This window comes from Tachyglossus aculeatus, chromosome 5, assembly GCF_015852505.1.
Source record: "Tachyglossus aculeatus isolate mTacAcu1 chromosome 5, mTacAcu1.pri, whole genome shotgun sequence".
Taxonomy (NCBI): domain Eukaryota; kingdom Metazoa; phylum Chordata; class Mammalia; order Monotremata; family Tachyglossidae; genus Tachyglossus; species Tachyglossus aculeatus.
In genome coordinates, this window is record NC_052070.1 from 38,116,420 (window position 1) to 38,134,896 (window position 18,477).

The window sequence follows — 18,477 nt, forward strand, 5'->3', positions numbered from 1 at the left end:
CAAACATACTAACAAAATAAAATAAATGGAATAGATATGTACAAGTAAAATAAGTAAGTTAAAAAGAGAAGTTAAAGGGACTTGCTCAAGGTCGCACAGCAGACAAGTGGCGGGGCCAGGATTCGAATCCATGATCTTCGGACTCGCAGGCCTGTTTCTATTCTCTATGCCACATTAGCAACATATACAGTCCCTCCCCAACAGTGGGATCCTGCCTTCAGGACATCTCCATCTGGATGTCTGTGTGCATCTCACTTTATTTCTATTTATTCTGATGATTTGACACCTGTCCACATGTTTTTGTTGTCTGCCTCCCCCTTCTAGACTGCGAGCCCGTTGTTGGGTAGGGACCGTCTCTCTATGTTGCCGACTTGTACTTCCCAAGCGCTTAGTACAGTGCTCTGCACACAGTAAGCGCTCAATAAATACGATTGAATGAATGACCTCCCCCTGGCCTGGGACTCCTCCCTCTTCCCCCTGCCTCCCTCTTTTTTTCCCTCTTTTTTTATGGTATCTATAAAGTGCTTACTATGTCCCAGGAACTGCACTAAGCGCTGGGGTAAAGCAGGTTGGTCACAGTCTGAGTCCCACGTGGGGCTTACAGTCTCAATCCCCATTTTACAAATGAGGAAACTGAGGAACAGAAAAGTTAAGTGACTTTTAGACTGTGAGCCCACTGGTGGGTAGGGACTGTCTCTATATGTTGCCAACTTGTACTTCCCAAGCGCTTAGTACAGTGCTCTGCACACAGTAAGCGCTCAATAAATGTGATTGATTGATTGATTGATGGACTTGCTCAAGATCACATAGCAGACAAGAGGCGGAGCCGGGATTAGAAGCCAGGTCCTTTCGTCTCCCAGGCCGTGCTCTGTACTCTAGTCCACGCTGCCTCATATCCCTCCCTAAATAAGCCCTCACATCCTTGTGAGGATCACATCCTTGTGTGACCTTGGGCAAGTCACTTAATTTCTCTGAGCCTCAGTTCCCTCATCTGTAAAATGGGGATTAAGACTGTGAGCCCCACATGGGACAACTTGATCACCTTGTAACCCCCCCAGCGCTTAGAACAGTGCTCTGCACATAGTAAGCGCTTAACAAATGCCATGATTATTTATTATTATTTATTATCCTCTTGTCCCACTCCCTTCTGAATTGCCCTTAAACGTGGATTTGCCCCCCCCATTCACCCCTCCTCTACCCCATTGCATTTATGTCCATGTCGTAATTCACGTATTTACATTAATTTGTATCCCCCTTTAGACTGTGTCACATCTCTTCCAGCAGACCTTCCCTGATTAATTCCTCATTCCCTCCACCCAGTTTCCCTCTAACTACCACTTCAGCACTTTTCCATTACCCGAGCATTTGGGAACTTTTCCTTTCCCTGCTCCCAAACTTCTTAGCACTCAAGTACGCATCTTGATATCCTGTCTCTATATGTTGCCAACTTGTACTTCCCAAGCACTTAGTACAGTGCTCTGCACACAGTAGGTGCTCAATAAATACAATTGATCATCATCATCATCATCATCAATCGTATTTATTGAGCGCTTACTGTGTGCAGAGCACTGTACTAAGCGCTTGGGAAGTACAAACTGGCAACATATAGAGACAGTCCCTACCCAACAGTGGGCTCACAGTCTAAAAGAGGGAGACAGAGAACAAAACCAAACATACTAACAAAATAAAATAAATAGAATAGATATGTACAAGTAAAATAAATAAATAAATAAATAGAGTAATAAATATGTACAAACATATATACATATATACAGGATTGATTGATTGATTGTTGCTTCCTTCTCTCTGCGATTTCTTTTAATGGCTGGCTCTCTGCTAGATTGCTAACTCCCCGAGGGCAGGGATCAAGTCTGCCCAATCCATCTAACTCTCCTTTGCCCTTAATAAAGAGCTCTGTTGGATGGACTAGTTCAGTCGGTTTGTTGTGCTAGGAGTATCATTAAATTTAGCCATTGCTACAAAAGTCTGCTCCTCTCTTCATCGTTCACATTTTATCCTCAGCGTGGCTCAGTGGAAAGAGCACAGGCTTTGGAGTCAGAGGTCATGGGTTCAGATCCCGGCTCGGCCACTTGTCAGCTGTGTGACTTTGGGCAAGTCGCTTAACTTCTCTGGGCCTCAGTTACCTCATTTGTAAAGTGGGGATTAAGACTGAGCCCCACGTGGGACAGCCTGATCACCTTGTAACCTCAGAAGAGCGCTTAGAACAGTGCTTTACACATAGTAAGCTCTTAATAAATGCCATTATTATTATTATTGTTATTGTTATTATTATTATTATTAAGCACATTGCTCAAAGAGAACATGTCTTCCAACTTTGTTATATTGTACTCTCCCAAGCGCTTAGTACAGTGCTCTGGATACAGTAAGCGCTCAATGAGAAGCAGCAGAGTGTAGTGGATATAGCACGGACCTGAGAATCAGAAGGTCATGGGTTCTAATTCCGGCTCCGCCACTTGTCTGCCGTGTGACCTTGGGCAGGTCGCTTCACTTCTCTGGGCCTCAGTTACCTCATCTGTAAAGTGGGGATTGAGACTGTGAGCCCCACGTGGGACAGAGACTGCGTCCAACCCAATTTGTTTGTAGCCACCCCAGTGCACAGTACAGTGCCTGGCACATAGTAAGCACTTAACAAATACCATTAGTATTATTATTATTATTATAAATATTACTGAGTGATTGATCCAACAATCCATCACTCTCCCCACCTTCAGCACACTCCTAAAAATCACAACTCCTTTTTCCCCTACCTGTCTTCCTCTCTGTCACCTACGCTCTTGGCTCTGTATTCCTCAAGCTCTTTGATCCTCTAGACTATAATTTCATTATGGGCAGGGAAGGTGCTTGCTCATTGTGTTGCATTATATTCTCCCAAGGGTTTATTTCCTCCAGTGCTCTGCACATAATAAACACTCAGTAAATACCATTGACTGATTAATTGATCGATTACTCAGTCCAGCCCCACAGCTCTTACGGAAAAATCAATCAGTCAATCAATTGTATTTATTGAGCGCTTACTGTGTGCAGAGCTGTGTACTAAGCGCTTGGGAAGTACAAGTTGGCAACATATAGAGACAGTCCCTACCCAACAGTGGGCTTACAATCTTTATACTCTGCTATTTGCAGTCTCTATAATTTATTTCAACACGGGTCGTCACCCCCTGTAGATTGCAAGACCCTTCTGGGCAGCTCCTTTGTATTGTATTCTCCCAAGCACTTAGGACAGTACTACTCTGTTAAGCATTCAGTAAGTACCCCTGATTAATCTGTTTATATTTGTTTTGTGAGTACATGGAACAGGCTATGTATACAGAATTCCTGTCCCACCATCTCTATTTTGTGAGCACTTAATAAAGATATGTGGACTATCAAAAACCAGGCATATCTAGTCACTCTGTGCATCTTCAATCAATCAATCAATCAATCGTATTTATTGAGCGCTTACTGTGTGCAGAGCACTGTACTAAGCGCTTGGGAGAAGCAGTGTGGCTCAGTGGAAAGAGCCCGGGCTTTGGAGTCGGAGGTCAGGGGTTCAAATCCTGGCTCCGCCACTTGTCAGCTCTGTGACTTTGGGCAAGTCACTTAGCTTCTCTGAGCTTGTTACCTCATCTGTAAAATGGGGATCAAGACTGTGAGCCCCATGTGGGACAACCTGATCTTAGAACAGTGCTTTGCACATAGTAAGCACTTAATAAATGCCATTATTATCATTATTCCTATCAGCTCTCTCAAATCAATTTGAATTTGAGAAAATTTTGATAGTGCTGTTCCATTGCACTTTTGTTTGAATATATGGAAAAAGCTCCCTCTGAATACTTCCCTTTGTCCCTCTTCCTTGAAAAAAGTGCTTTCAGTTTGTGGGATTTTCACATTTGATACTTAGAGGAGCAGCGTGGCTCAGTGGTAAGAGCCCGGGCTTTGGAGTCAGAGGTCATGGGTTCAAATTCCGGCTCCGCCAACTGTCAGCTGGGTGACTTTGGGCAAGTCACTTGACTTCTCTGTGCCTCAGTTACCCCATCTGTAAAACGGGGATTAAAACTGTGAGCCCCCGGTGGGCCAACCAGATCACCTTGTAACTTCCCCAGTGCTTAGAACAGTGCTTTGCACATAGTAAGCGCTTAACAAATGCCATTACTATTATTATTATTATTATTTCGAAGGTTTTTCTCTTTTCATAAATTCGTTTTTGCTCTGCAGCACAGGATTCTGTGTGGATTCTGGAAGGAAACTCTATAAAAGTCAGATAAAAACATTTTAGAGGCATGGAAATAGTTCGCCCTTAGAAAATATGTGCTTTCCCACTTGCTGACCTGGCAGCAGGGAGATTGTTTTATTATCTAACATTAGAAAAACAGCAGGCACTGTAGAAAATCCAGATATTCAGCCAGTGCCTGTTGGGAATTTTTGGTAAATTATGTTTGGCGTTTTTCCCCTTTTCCCCCTCCGTTTTCACTGAAAAATGACCGAATAGCTGGAGAGTTAATTCCTTGTCAACCTGCAGCTATCATTTCTTAAAAACTGTTCTCCAAAAAAAAAAAATGGGGTAGAGGGTGCAGGTTATAACTTCCATAAACTCATGCCCCTGTCCAAAAGCTGCCTTTATTTTGGACTGTCATTTCTGAAGAGCTTCGTAAAGCATCATCACCTCAGCTCTGATAGGGAATGTGTTTCTAGACTGTGAGCCCGTTGTTGGGTAGGGACCGTCTCTATATGTTGCCGACTTGTACTTCCCAAGCGCTTAGTACAGTGCTAAGTACACACAGTAGGTGCTCAATAAATATGATTGAATGAATGGATGAGTTTTGGTTCTTGGTGTTTGGGCTGAATGCTTTTTGATGCTGCTTCTTCATAAATGCACTTAAGTTTGTCTTTACCTGCTGATGTTTCAGGCTGAACAAATGGAGTCATGGTGTCTTTTCCTTTAGTGAGGTCTAGGTGTGGTTTTTTTATTATCGTTGTCATTACCATCAGTGGTATTTATCCAGTGCTAATTGTGTGCAGTGCACTGTACTAAGCAGACAAGTGGCAGAACTGGGATTAGAACCCATGACCTGCTGACTCCTAAACCTGTGCTCTACGTGCTGCTCCTGTTGAGTACTTTCTACCAATCTGTGCTGCTGTTTCTTGTTTCAGAGCCCTGTAAGCCTGCTCCCAATACTGAAGGGAAGAAGCAGTATGACAGGGAATTCCTGCTGGATTTCCAATTCATGCCAGTCTGTATACAGAAACCAGAGGGATTGCCTCCCATCAGTGATGTGGTTCTTGATAAGGTGAGTTGCTTCCCAAAGAGAACTCAGTTGAGGATTGTAGCTTTAGTGAAAGCATGTTTTTTTTGTTTTTACCACTTAGAACAGATGTGTAAAGCCTGAAACAGTGGTCACATTGAGACTGGATAGAATGATATTTTATTAATGAAGTAAAAATACATTTTCCAGGCAAAACCAAACTCTTGGATTTTTACCAAATGTTGTTACTAACCAGAAGCTATTTCAGCAGCTATGGAGCTAATTTTGTATTTGATGAATTTGTTCAAGCATATAAAATATTCTGTTTTAAAAAAAAAAAGGTATGACTTCTCCCTCTGATTTTCATCCCTTCACCTGATCTTGAAAATTGCACTCATTGCTCTGGTGACGAAGGTATATCCTTTTTCATTTTTTCATTCATTCAATTGTACTTTTGAGATTTACTAAGCTAAAACCACTCTGTGGGGTCCCATGGGTGCACTAGGTGGGCATCAATTGAGGGGATTTGGCCAGAGAGGGCACACCGATTAATTGTTCTGAATGTCAGATTCCCTCTCAGCACCTCCTCGGGAGAGACGTAATTTGTAAGAGAGCGATGCAGCAAATATATCTATAGGAAAACAGCACAGTCAGCAACTACTGTTCAGTCCGATAAGGAGCGTAGTGGGAAAGTTCAGGCTGGTTTCTGTGCAATGTGATCTACCCAGATTAAGTGCTCAAGGAATTCCATGTGAATCCGGGTAATTAAACTGAATTAAAGTCCTTCTGTTTAGAACAGGAAATGTTTAATGTGTAGAGTTTAGCCGTTTTGTAGAACGAAATCTAGCCCCCATGAGGCCTTCTTTTTCTACTCCGCCAACTGCCTGAGGTGTCTCCTGGCTAATTTCACCGCCTTAGAGCCCCTGCTGTCTCGGTTTTTCTGATATCCGGGTTTTTTCCGTTCTGAACATCAAAGGCATTCACGACTGAGTAGGTGGATGTTTTGTGACACTCAGCTGAAACCATCAAAGTTCCCCAGATGGCCAGAATTTAATCCACCCCTTTAATCAACTCTGTGAAAAATGGTCTTCCTTGACCCTGCCATTATAAGGCATGTGTGGGTGTGATCCACATTTTCCCTTATGGCAGTTTGACTGGGAGCAGGACTGCCTGGGGAATGTCATCTTCCCATTCCTGACCCTGGGATCAGAGGACCCTGTGAGGGGGGTGGTCGGGGGGCGGTAAGTAGGAGCTGTGATGGGGGCTCCAGGCAATCCCGGGATATATAGCCCAGCCATCAGGATTTCCAGGCCTAGAAAGGCCCCAGAGGAACAGGAAGCAACCCTTCCAAAGCCTCGGGCGGTCTAATTCCAGCTCGGGAAGTGAACCATAATCGTCAGTGCTGACTTGGACTGAACTAGACAAAACCCGCCGTGGAGCCTCTAAAACCAGAACAGAATTCATTATTTACCTAAATGGCCGCAATGGAGATCCTCCATCAGTCATTCATTCAATCGTACTTATTGAGCGCTTACTGTGTGCACTGTACTAAGCACTTGCGAAGTACAAGTCAACATCTAGAGACGGTCCCTACCCAACAGCGGGCTCACCGTCTAGAAGGGGGACACAGACAACAAAACAAAACGTAGACAGGTGTCAAAACCGTCGGAATAAATAGAATTACAGCACAAGCCTAAATCTGTGGTATTTATTCATTCATTCAGTTGTATTTATTGAGAGCTTACTGTGGGCAGAGCGTTGTACTATGCACTTGGAAAGTACAATACGGCAATAAAGAGAGACAATCCCTGTGCACAGTTTAGAGGGGGGAGATGGACATCAATGCAAGTAAACAGACATCAATATTTATTCAGTGCCTGCTTTGGGCAGAGCACTGTACTGAGCACTTGGAAAAGTACAATATAACAGAGTGGGTAGACACATTCTCTGCCCATGAGCTTACTCTGCATGGTTTAGTGGAAAGAGCAAGGGCTTGGGAATCAGAGGTCATGGGTTCTCATCCCGGCTCTGCCACATGTCAGCTCTGTGACTCCGGGCAAGTCACTTCACTTCTCTGTGCCTCAGTTACCTCATCTGTAAAATGAGGATTAAGACTTTAAGCCCTTTGTGGGACAATCTGATAGCCTTGTAACTATCTCAGTGCTTAGAACAGTGCCTGACACATAGTGAGAGCTTAAGATATACCATCATTATCAGTATTATTATTAAGGTCTCTGTGGGCAGGGCTCATGTCTCCCAACTCTCTTATATTACGCTTTCCCAAGCACTAAGTGAAGTGCTCTGCACACAGCAAGCACTCAATAAATGCCGTTGTTATTGACGATGATCATGACGATAATGAGGCTACACCATCAGCTAAAGTAGCCTGTGGAGATTTGCAGCTCCATATCACCAGATGTTCAGTGGTGTAGACAATAACGTCTGTGTTTTCCTCCCCGATACAGATCAACCAACCCAAATTGCCGATGCGAACTCTGGATCCCCGGATGCTGCCACGAGGGCCAGATTTTACCCCTGCCTTTGCAGATTTTGGGCGGCAGGCCCCTGGTGGAAGAGGTGTCCCTGTAAGTCAAAGTTTCCTACCCAACCAATCAGTTAGAAACAGACTACACCCTCCCGAAAGTCAAATCCAGCAACACGCGATCCGCTTTTATACATCGACTTTCCGCTGCGCAAGAAGAACAGCAGCAGTAGAGATTAATCTTTCCCCGCAAATATTGAGGCAACTAGGAAATCGTTTTGAGTGGCTTTCCCTTGATCGAAGCTGGCCTGCTGTGCTTCAGTCTTGAGTTTGGCCGTGTTGCTTGCTTTAAAGCCATTTTTGATTTCATTATTGGTTTCGTGCTTGACAATGTTAACATTTTATGTTCATAATAATAATCGTGGTACCTGTTAATTGCTCACCCTGTGCCAAGCACTCTACTAAGTGCCGGAGTAGGCATAATCAGATCAGGCAGTCCCTGCCCTCACGGGACTTAGAGGGAAGGAGAACTTGTGTTGTATGCCCATTTTACAGATGAGGAAACGGAAGTCACTCAAGCGACTTGCCCGAGGTCTAACCACGGGTGAGTGGCAGAGAGCAGGGGCCAGAACCCAGGCCGACCGACTCCCAGCGCCGTGCTCTTTCCCCGAGGCCGCGCTGGTTTCTGGGGCTGACTGGTCCAGATAGGAGGGAAAAGAACGACAACGTTGCACTAACTCGCAAAAAAATGTTTTTTCTTTCTCTCTGCAGATTTGCAAAGTACAGAGCAGGCACCGATTGCCACTCCTGGAGCAGGGCAAAGCCCCACTGTGTCCCCCACTGGTGATGTCGCACCCACCACTGAAGAGCCTGCCTTTAGGGGTGCGCTGAATCCTTTTTTTTTTTACAGTGTCGTTCGGTCTTTGTCTCATTTTCCTCCTTAGCAGCCTCCTCGTTTATGGTGGGACCAGAGCTGAAAGTATGACGGTGGCGGGGCCGCTTGGCGGAAGGGTACCGTGAGGTTAAAACGCAGGTTTGCCGTTTCAGCCGCTGGGGCAGCAGGGCTCTTGAGTGGTGGATGGGACATCATCGCCAGTGGAGTTCATGCCGGGGCACTGCATTGGGTAGGCCTCGACCGCAGGTGCCCGCTCTGCATTTTGCAGACCTACGGAAAGCCTGAAAACGTCGCCAGTTCTCCGAACGCGTCTCCTCCCTCTCCCCCCACCCCGGCATCTACTTGGCACGTTCAGCACGTAATTCAAATTCTCACCTAGAGCCTGGGGTTCGGTAGTGACGTTTCCAGATCGCCCCCGGGAGAACTGTTTCGGTTCGACTCTTGAAGTGGTCTTTCCGCTCGGTGACCGGGTTTAATTCCCCCATCACCGTTTTCTGGGAATAACCATTTTCGAAACGTGCTTCGAAACGAGAACCTGGCACGTGAGACTTGATTTCGGAGACTGGACAGAAGTAGAGCTACATGCTCACCGTCCGTTTTCATAGTATTTGTCGAGGGCGTGTGATGTGCTGGGTAAATAATGTGCGGGACTTACAAAAGCTAATTTCCACCTCTGTCGTCGCTATTTTAGAGAAACTAGGTAAAATTCCCACAATTGTTGTGAAATTTTGGCAATTTTGAAGTGAAAACTTTGATTTTTTTGAAGTCCAGGGTCATTGGAATGACAGGAGAATGCAGCTTTCTAGATTTAGCAAGTGTTTATCCCAAAGCAAGCTTTTCTTAATGTCTGAATTGGTTCAATCCTTTGTTCTTGGCAAACGTTTTGAGAATTTATTCCATTTGGATTCGTCATCTAGTTGCCAGCATATGTGATTATCAAACTGCTCAGTTTTGTTCACATGACACTCAGAAGTCATTTTTCGCCTCATTTTTCCATCTGTCTTAAAAGCTGTCACTCCTCTTTATCTGCTTGTTTTATGGTGCCTGCCAGTATTAACTAAAGCAAAAACGAAACCTTGGCAGTCAGAAACGAGCTGTCCTCCCTTCTCTACTATGCTTTTTAAAACTTCCCCATAAGGTATTTTGCTACGCTTTTTAATCAAAATGTATGTTTACCCCGTATTCTCAATTTACAGCAGACAGCCAGTAAATGAAGCAGCCTGCCTCAGATACTTGCTGTAATAAAAACCCAGCGACTGGGATAAAACTATGCCCTGAAACAGATACCTTCAAGGATTTTTCCTTGTCACACCTTTTCCAGGAGGCTTCTGGGGGAAAGGAGCAAGGTTCTTGTCCCATCCTGAGTAGGAGTTTTTAGCTGCGGCATATTCGGTGACATTTCATCTATTGGTATCTCAAAGTAACAAAAGTAGTAAATAATGCTTTCTCAGAAAATAGCAATCCTGCTTAGCAGCTTTAATCACATTTGGTAGTCTCAGATTTTACTGCTGAACTCTTTTAAAATAATAAATAATCATCACCCCACAGACATAATTAGTATTTATCGAGCGTACTGTGGTCGTTTGAGTTACCTTAGAATAAATTTTCTGCTTCAACAAATTTAGAAAAATAGATTTTTTAATTTCCAGGCAATGAGTTTTAAATGTCAGGTCCAGCATCCTCCGACAGCCTGGCCAGAGGCTGGGTGCCAGGCTATAACTGTGAGGTTCCCGATGATCCCGGAACCATCGGCTCTATCCCATGTCCCTTGCCATTCCCTTTTAGACTGTGAGCCCACTATTGGGTAGGGACTGTCTCTATATGTTGCCAACTTGTACTTCCCAAGCGCTTAGTACAGTGCTCTGCACACAGTAAGCGCTCAATAAATACGATTGATGATGATTCCCTCCTGCCCATCCGTGCCCCCATTTGGGAACAGGCCTTGGGAGAGGTGGCCCTGCCGGAATAGAGTCACTTAGGCTGTGGGAGAAGAGTTGGAGAATCACAAGAGACTCGATTCAGTGATTGAAAAATCATCTTCTTTCAGCATCTTTGAACTGACGTTCTACAAAGTTTCTGATTAACAGTCTTTCAACAGTCCACATCGTCCTCTCCCAATGTTTCTGTACTGGCACTTAGCATCTCTAGTAATTGGTCTTTAACCAAAAGCAGAGAAAAGGGCCTGCATCCAGGTATCCTCTCCTGGCCTGCCTTGGTTCACCCTGGTAGAGAACTCAGCAGTCATAGGACTGGTGCCAGCTGGGGCAGCAGGATGCCCCTGCCCTAAACCCCAACCCTAGACTGATTCCCTACTGAGAGCTCACCTCCTCCAGGAGGCTTTCCCGGACTGAGCCCCTTCCTTCCTCTCCCCCTCGTCCCCTTCTCCATCCCCCCCACCTTACCTCCTTCCCTTCCCCACAGCACCTGTATGTATGTATATATGTTTGTACATATTTATTACTCTATTTATTTATTTTAATTGTACATATCTATTCTATTTATTTTATTTTGTTAGTATGTTTGGTTTTGTTCTCTGTCTCCCCCTTTTAGACTGTGAGCCCACTGTTGGGTATGGACCGTCTCTATATGTTGCCAACTTGTACTTCCCAAGCACTTAGTACAGTGCTCTGCACATAGTAAGCACTCAATAAATACGATTGATTGATTGATTCCCATGTGTGTAACCAAACCCTGTATTTCAGTTGTCCCCAGTGAATGGATTGGGACTTCTGGGGAACCCCCAGAATCACCCCTCCTGGCCAGGGCTCCTTCGAACTTGGAGCTGCTGGGAACCTGGCGTGGATTCTTGAGACGTCTTCAAAGGAGACAGTCAGCCTAGTTGCCATGATGCCCCTCAAGCTTACCGGCCTTCTGCAACTCAACAAGGCTGGCAATTTATCCATCAATTATTGGCATTTATTAAGCGCTTACTGTGAGCAGTGCACCGTACTAAGCATTTGGGAGAGTACAGCATAACAGAGCTGGTAGACACGTTCCCTGCCCACAATGAGATTATTTTCTAGACAGAGTTGGAACTACTGCAGATTGTTATTTGTTTTAATGGTATTTGATAAAAAAACCATGTATGTGTGACAATAATAACAATCAATCAATCAATCAATCATATTTATTGAGCGCTTACTATGTGCAGAGCACTGTACTAAGCGCTTGGGAAGTACAAATTGGCATCACATAGAGACAGTCCCTACCCAACAGTGGGCTCACAGTCTAAAAGACTAATAACAGTAACAATGATGGCATTTATTAAGTGCTTACTATGTGCAAAGCACTGTTCTAAGTGCCGGCGGGGGGATACAAGGTGATCAGGTTGTCCCATGGGGGGCTCACAGTCTTAATCCCCATTTTACAGGTGAGGGAACTGAGGCCCGGAGAAGTTGTGACGTCCAAAGTCACGCAGCTGACAAGTGGCAGAGCTGGGATTTGAACCCATGACCTCTGACTCCAAAGCCCGTGTTCTTGCCACTGAGCCACACTGCTTCTCTGTAAGGCACTGTACTAAGCATTGGGGTAGATTCAAGTTATTCAGGTCAGACACAGTCCATGTCCCACATAGGGTTTACAGTCTTAATCCCCATTTTCCAGACGAGGTAACAGAGGCACCAAGAAGTGAGGTGACTTGACCAAGGTCAGACATCAGGCAAGTGGCAGAGCCAGGCTTGGAACCCAGGCCTGGTCTTTATCCTCTAGGCCGTAGGTCACTCCATATAAAGCAAGGTCCATAGCTTTTAGGATCTTCAGTTCTGGTCTGGCAGTAGTACCACGAGCAAGCCCCGACCCCCCAGGCCACCCTCAATTCATCATCATCATCAATCGTATTTATTGAGCGCTTACTATGTACAGAGCACTGTACTAAGCGCTTGGGAAGTACAAATTGGCAACATATAGAAACAGTCCCTACCCAACAGTGGGCTCACAGTCTAAAAGACTCAATTCCTCAATTCCTCTTGTATACTGCAACCCACCTGGACGGTGAATTTTTAAAAGCGCAGAGAGAGACTCAGATCAAGGGGGCCGCTCACTGGAAGGAAGGGACACAGTGCCGCTTCCTTCAACACCTTCCTCTGTGTTTCAGCTGAAGTCGGACCCAGGGTCACTATCCTTGCTTTGGGACCCACCATCAACGTGTCCCGTTTTCCTCAAAAAAATGACTCTGAAAGAAAGTAGTGGACTGTGACGGGGACAGCGTGTCTTTGCTATTGGATCAGACAGTGGTGGAAGACTTCTAGACTGTGAGCCCGCTGTTGGGTAGGGACTGTCTCTATGTGTTGCCGACTTGTACTTCCCAAGCGCTTAGTACAGTGCTCTGCACACAGTAAGCGCTCAATAAATACGATTGATTGATCGATTGGAAGGTTGGGGATCGTCATAGAATCCTTCCTTCCTTGGTATCCCATTCAGTGGTTTCAAAATCACTTGGAGAAGTAAAGTATGATGTAGAACTGAAGTATGATGTAGACTATAAGCCTGTTGTGTTATATTGTACTCTCCCAAAACCTTAGTACATTGCTGTGCACACAAAAGGTGCTCAATAAATACCACTGATTGATATTCATTCTGGGTGTTTTTCCATCAGCTTGCGTAGCAGAGAGAAAGTGCACCTCACAAGCTAATGGTCTTAAAGAGGCTTATTATTGTGATTGTGATATTTGTTAACACTTACTAAGTGTCAAGCACTATTCTGAGTGCTAGGATAGATACAAGTTAGGTTGGACACAGTCTCACATGGGGCTCACAGTCTAATAGGAGGGAGAATAGTATTATCATTAGTCTTCTTGCTTCTTCCTTTTAGACTGTGAGCCCACTGTTGGGTAGGGACTGTCTCTATATGTTGCCAACTTGTACTTCCCGAGTGCTTAGTACAGTGCTCTGCACACAGTAAGCGCTCAATAAATACGATTGATTGATTTCCAGTATGGGACTCTGTGTCTGAAACAAGTCCTTGGGCTTCTCAATTCCACTGAGTCTGTGTAGAACAGATATAGCACTGTAGGGACAGAGCAAAAGCTATAAATAAAAGACCCTATAAAATGCTTCATCATAATCACCTGTCTAGCCAATTGGATTGTCTCTCTAAATCCTGATTGATGGTGATGGTAGAGCAATTCCTGTCAAAAATAAACTGATCCGACGGAACGGATTTACGATGTCATTAGTTAAGAAAGCTTTGGTAAACAGTTGCAGCAAACCCACTGGGAAATAGATAAACCAGAAGTAAATTAAGGTTATTAATAACGCTCCTAATTCCATGATCCTCAGAGCTAGCCGTGGGTTACTGTGCTAAATAACATTCAGCGTATATGGTTCGGTCTACCCGTTCATTTCTCCAGATTTCAGTTTCCTCTATTTTAAAATCTGTGAAGAAATGTTGCCTCTTTGGTAATACTTGTTCCAGTTTCTAGAAGCTTGGGTTGAGAGGTGCTGCATATAAAATGTTTGGTAGCCTGTGAAAAGTGCAGTATTTATATCGTTCATATTCAGGTTGAAAGTTTGGATTTTTAATCCTCCCCCTTTTAGTGGGGTGGTAGGATGGGGTGGTAAGTTGGGTAGGGGGAAAATGGACTTTTTATAATTTTCCACAGAAAATATATCCCAGAAAATGTTTCTTTTTAGCACCTTGGAATGGATTGATTGAATCATAATCTTGATCTAATCAACTGACATCTTGGAGTAATTACAGGCGAGTGAGGAAATCAACACCCTGGGAGGTATCTAGGCACAACAGAGCCCAGCGTTAACCCTCTGTAGGCCTATTAGTATATCACTTGCATAATTAGAGGAAGAACAAGTGAAGAGTGTTTTTACCTATGGCACCTCCTCATTCTACTAATGGTCAGAAACCAGTTTTCTTTTTCCTGAGAAACTTCACAAATTAGTTTCCCCTACCATTGATAAGCGACGTCCCTTTAAATTTCCGTTATTGCTCTTGCCATCATTGCTGCTTTTCAATTGTGGTCCCAAATTTGCAGAGAATATTTTGTTGTTGTTGTCGTTCTAGCCACCATTCATTTCTAGGCTCATTAGAGTTATTAGAGCGAGTGGTAAAATCTCAGGTATCCCAAGTTTTCATTGACTTTGGCACCCTGGACCCTACTTAGTGCTAAGCTTGACCTCTAGACTACTGTTGGGCAGTTGAGCCTCTTGAGTTAAAAGCCAGATCTAATTGGGCTGCCAAATCCCTTGTTAATAAGACCTTTTCTAATTAGGGAGGGGAGGGGAAATTCTAAGAAGACCCTGTAGAAGAGAAACAGCATTGGTGGGTAGATAATGTTCACCACTGAGCTCCCTCACGCATATTTTTGGATTGTGAATTCTTTGGGAGTCAGGCAATTACATCCATTTCCCACCCGGTTAGTATTTTTGTCCCAGGTCTTTGTAGAGTACTTGGCTCCCAGAAGGTGTTTAAGTGCTCTCATTAATAATAATAATCATTGTGGTATTTGTTAAGTGCTTACGATGTATTAAGCACTGCGGTAGATTCAAGATAATCAGGTCCCACACGGGGCTCACAGTCTGAGGTGGCGGGAGAACAGGGATTGAGTCCCCGTTTTGCAGAAGAGGGAACTGAGGCCCAGAGAAGTGCAGTGACTTGCCCCAAGTCACACAACAGACACATTACAGAGGTGGGATTAGAACCCAGGTCCTCTGACCCCCAGGCCTAGTCTCTTTCCATCAGGCCACACTGCTTCTCAGTAGTATTTGTCACCAGTCCTGGGTGGAACAGAGCAGGTAAATCTCATCTGCCTCCTTACTGTAATGCCAGGGGAATGCAGAAGAGCATGGCAGAGGCAGGAAAGCACATTGGAGTCTAGCCCATTATATTTGCATTTTTGCAAGCAAAGAGCACTCAGAGAACCAGTTGCCAGAAAAAGAACCTGTTACAGCCTAGGCGGGTGTAAGCCCTCAGATGATGAGTTTGCCAAAATATTTAAATTTGAAAAATAACTCGAGCATGTAAGAAATTACTCTCTATAAGTGCTTTATTACACAGGACATTCCCTATTAACATGAAAGGAGTTAAAGGTGTCATTGAGCCCTTTTGTCCAAGCATTAAATCATGTTAGCTGAACAATTTGCTGTGCCAACTTGTATAGGTTTCAACAAGAGGAACACATCGAGAGTGGCTAGAGAAATCTGATTTACGGCGCGCCTATACTTGGCATTGCAATCTCCCAGGGGTGGTACACCAAGAGGATAGACCAGTGCTCTGCATTGCAATGGAGAGAGCATGTGGGCTGCAGATAGTTCTTTGGAAAACTCATTTTTGGCACTGATTTTAAGGTGATGCATTTGAAATTCATCAAGATCAATTTGCTTCTAATGCCAGCCTGCCCCTCAAATAGGTCTTGGAATTTTTTAATTTAGGTGACTCATGGAACTAAACCAGATTTTCTGTTTACTAGTGTTTTTTAAACAGACTGTAAGCTCGTTATGGGCAGGGAACATGTCTGCTAACTCGACTGTATTAACCTCTCTCAAACGCTTAATACAGTGCTCTGCATATAGTAAGTGTTCAGCAAATATGATTGATTGATTTTAAAGGTTGAATTGCAGGTGCCGTTTTTCTCTGTAAAAACAGAGAAGAGTTTTGCCTGCAGTGGATCAAAGGCCGGAGGCGGCCTGGGCCGGGAGGGGAAGGGCCCCTCAGTGGGGGGATTCTTTGGGAAGGAAACTGTCAACCAGTAACAACTGGCAGATTCATCGTCATCGTGGCCAGATGCACCCAATCTTTCTTTTTTGTTCTTTTATGGTATGTTCTAAAGGCTTACTATGTGACAGGCACTGTACTAATAATAATAATAATAGTAATTGTGATACCAGCCTAATGACCGACATATTTCTCTGATCCTCCTTTAGGCATGATTAACTTTTTTCTTGTGTTTCCAGAGGAACATCTTGGCATAATGGATAGAGCTCAGGCCCGGGAGTCGGAAGGTCATTGGTTCTAATCCCGGCTCTGCCACTTGTCTGCTGTGTAGCCTTGGGCAAGCCAATTCACTCTTCTGTGTCTGTTACCTCATCTGTAAAATGGGGATGAAAACTATGAGCCCTAAGCGGGACAGGGACCGTGTCCAACTCGATTGGCTTATATTCACCCCAACGTTTAGTATAGTGCCTGGTACGTTGTAAGTGCTTAACAAATACTATAATTATTGTTATTATTATTATTTGTTAAACACTATGTGCCGGGCACTGTTCAGGTTGGATAAAGTCCAGGGTTCACCTGGGACCCCCGTCTGAGTCCCCATTTTACAGATGAGGTAACTAAGGCACAGAGAAGTGAAAGTTTTTTTGGTTTTGTGTTGCTTTTTAATGGTACTGCTTAAGAGCTTACTATGCGCCGAGCGTCGTTTTAAGCACTGAGGTAGAGACAAGTTAATCAAGTGGGACACAGTCCCTGTTCCCTGTGGGGATCACACTCTTAATTCGCATTTTACAGATGAGGCCCAGAGAAGTGATTTGCCCAAGGTCACCCAGCAGACAGGTAATGGAGCTGGGATTAGAACCCAGGTCCTTCAGATTTACAGGCCCCTGCTCTATCCACTAAACCACACTGCGTCTCCGGCTTGTGTAGTTACTGGATTGTGGGAGCAGTATGCCCAAGTGGGAATTCCGTCTTTGCTGGGAACTCAGTTTTAACCATGATCCCTTCCAGGGGTTTATTTAGGTCTAAGGGATGCAGAGCCTTACTTACTGTTTTTTCGGGAAGCACGGGGGTTCAATCAGCGATTTTCCTAGTCCGGCCCCAGTGGTGGAGTTCTGGGAGAATGTACTTTTGTAAAAACTGAAAAGCTCTCTAAACCGCCTTGCATAACCACCGGATTTGCACCTAGAACTTTCTGGTGGCATCAAGAAGCGTGACTTGAGCAGCAGGGCCAAGACAGGGACTGTGAGTATTCTTGTCAACGATAACAAGAAATATTCTTGTCCTAGTTATTGACCGTTGGAGCCCGAAGATCTCAACCGGGCCAGAGGCGAGAGCCCAGAAAGATCATTACTGTGTCAGTGAAAGAAGATGTCCACCTGAAGAAAGCAGAGAACGCATGGAAACCTAGCCAGAAGCGAGACAGCCAGGTGGAAGACCCCGAAAATATCAAAACCCAGGTGAGAACCGAGGCTTTCCCCCTGAGAGGATTTGATCCGGGTTATGCCGAAGCTTTGCGGCTTTCTCACGATGGTCTCGTAATAATAAAAATGACGACCGGTATAAACATGTCCTTTTCCCGTTGCCGTTAGGTGCCTGGTATCCGTGCAAGTCAGCTTTTCATCAGAACCGTCCATCTTTTTGGTATTTTCTCTCACTAGGGAAGTTATTGAACATTTTAACTGCCGAAAGGGTCTAGAGTACCAGACAACCTACTACCTCTCTTCTGAAATGAATTCTCTGTGACTTTAACTGTCAAATTTTATAATTCAGAATAATAATTCATACTTTATAATAAGATGCCCCTCTCAAATTATCTGTGCTTCACAGACCTTTTCTTCTATCTCATTTTAGGTGAATGTGTTCTTTGCCCTTTTCTGTCACCGTGGTTTTAAGAATCCTGTTGGTTTATATTTCTCCAGCTCAACCCAATATCCCCTGCAGTTCACTTTCCTTTTCATATTGGTGGGATGCATTTCCCAAGGATTGAACTTCCTGAACTGAGATGGTGGGATTCTTTTCATTGTAACCAAAGTTTGGGCTTACTCAGACTGTGGTGATTAGTACTGGGGTAGAGTTGGGGTCATCAGCTGCAACTTCCTGAGTGTAATGATGGCAATTCCTACACTCATTTCTGTAATGTGAGGGGTACTTTCTGCTGAGCAAATTTCCACTGAGGAAACTTGTGGTATAG

General features: G+C 44.4%; 1 protein-coding gene across 1 annotated transcript in view; it reads left to right on the forward strand.

Annotated features, from left to right (window-relative positions):
- Positions 1–18,477, forward strand: part of EIF4G3 (eukaryotic translation initiation factor 4 gamma 3) — a 288,773-nt gene that overhangs the window by 201,454 nt on the left and 68,842 nt on the right. The window contains 4 exon segments of the mRNA XM_038747121.1: positions 5,152–5,288; positions 7,709–7,828; positions 8,497–8,607; positions 17,573–17,743. Coding sequence (XP_038603049.1) covers positions 5,152–5,288; positions 7,709–7,828; positions 8,497–8,607; positions 17,573–17,743 — 539 coding nt within the window.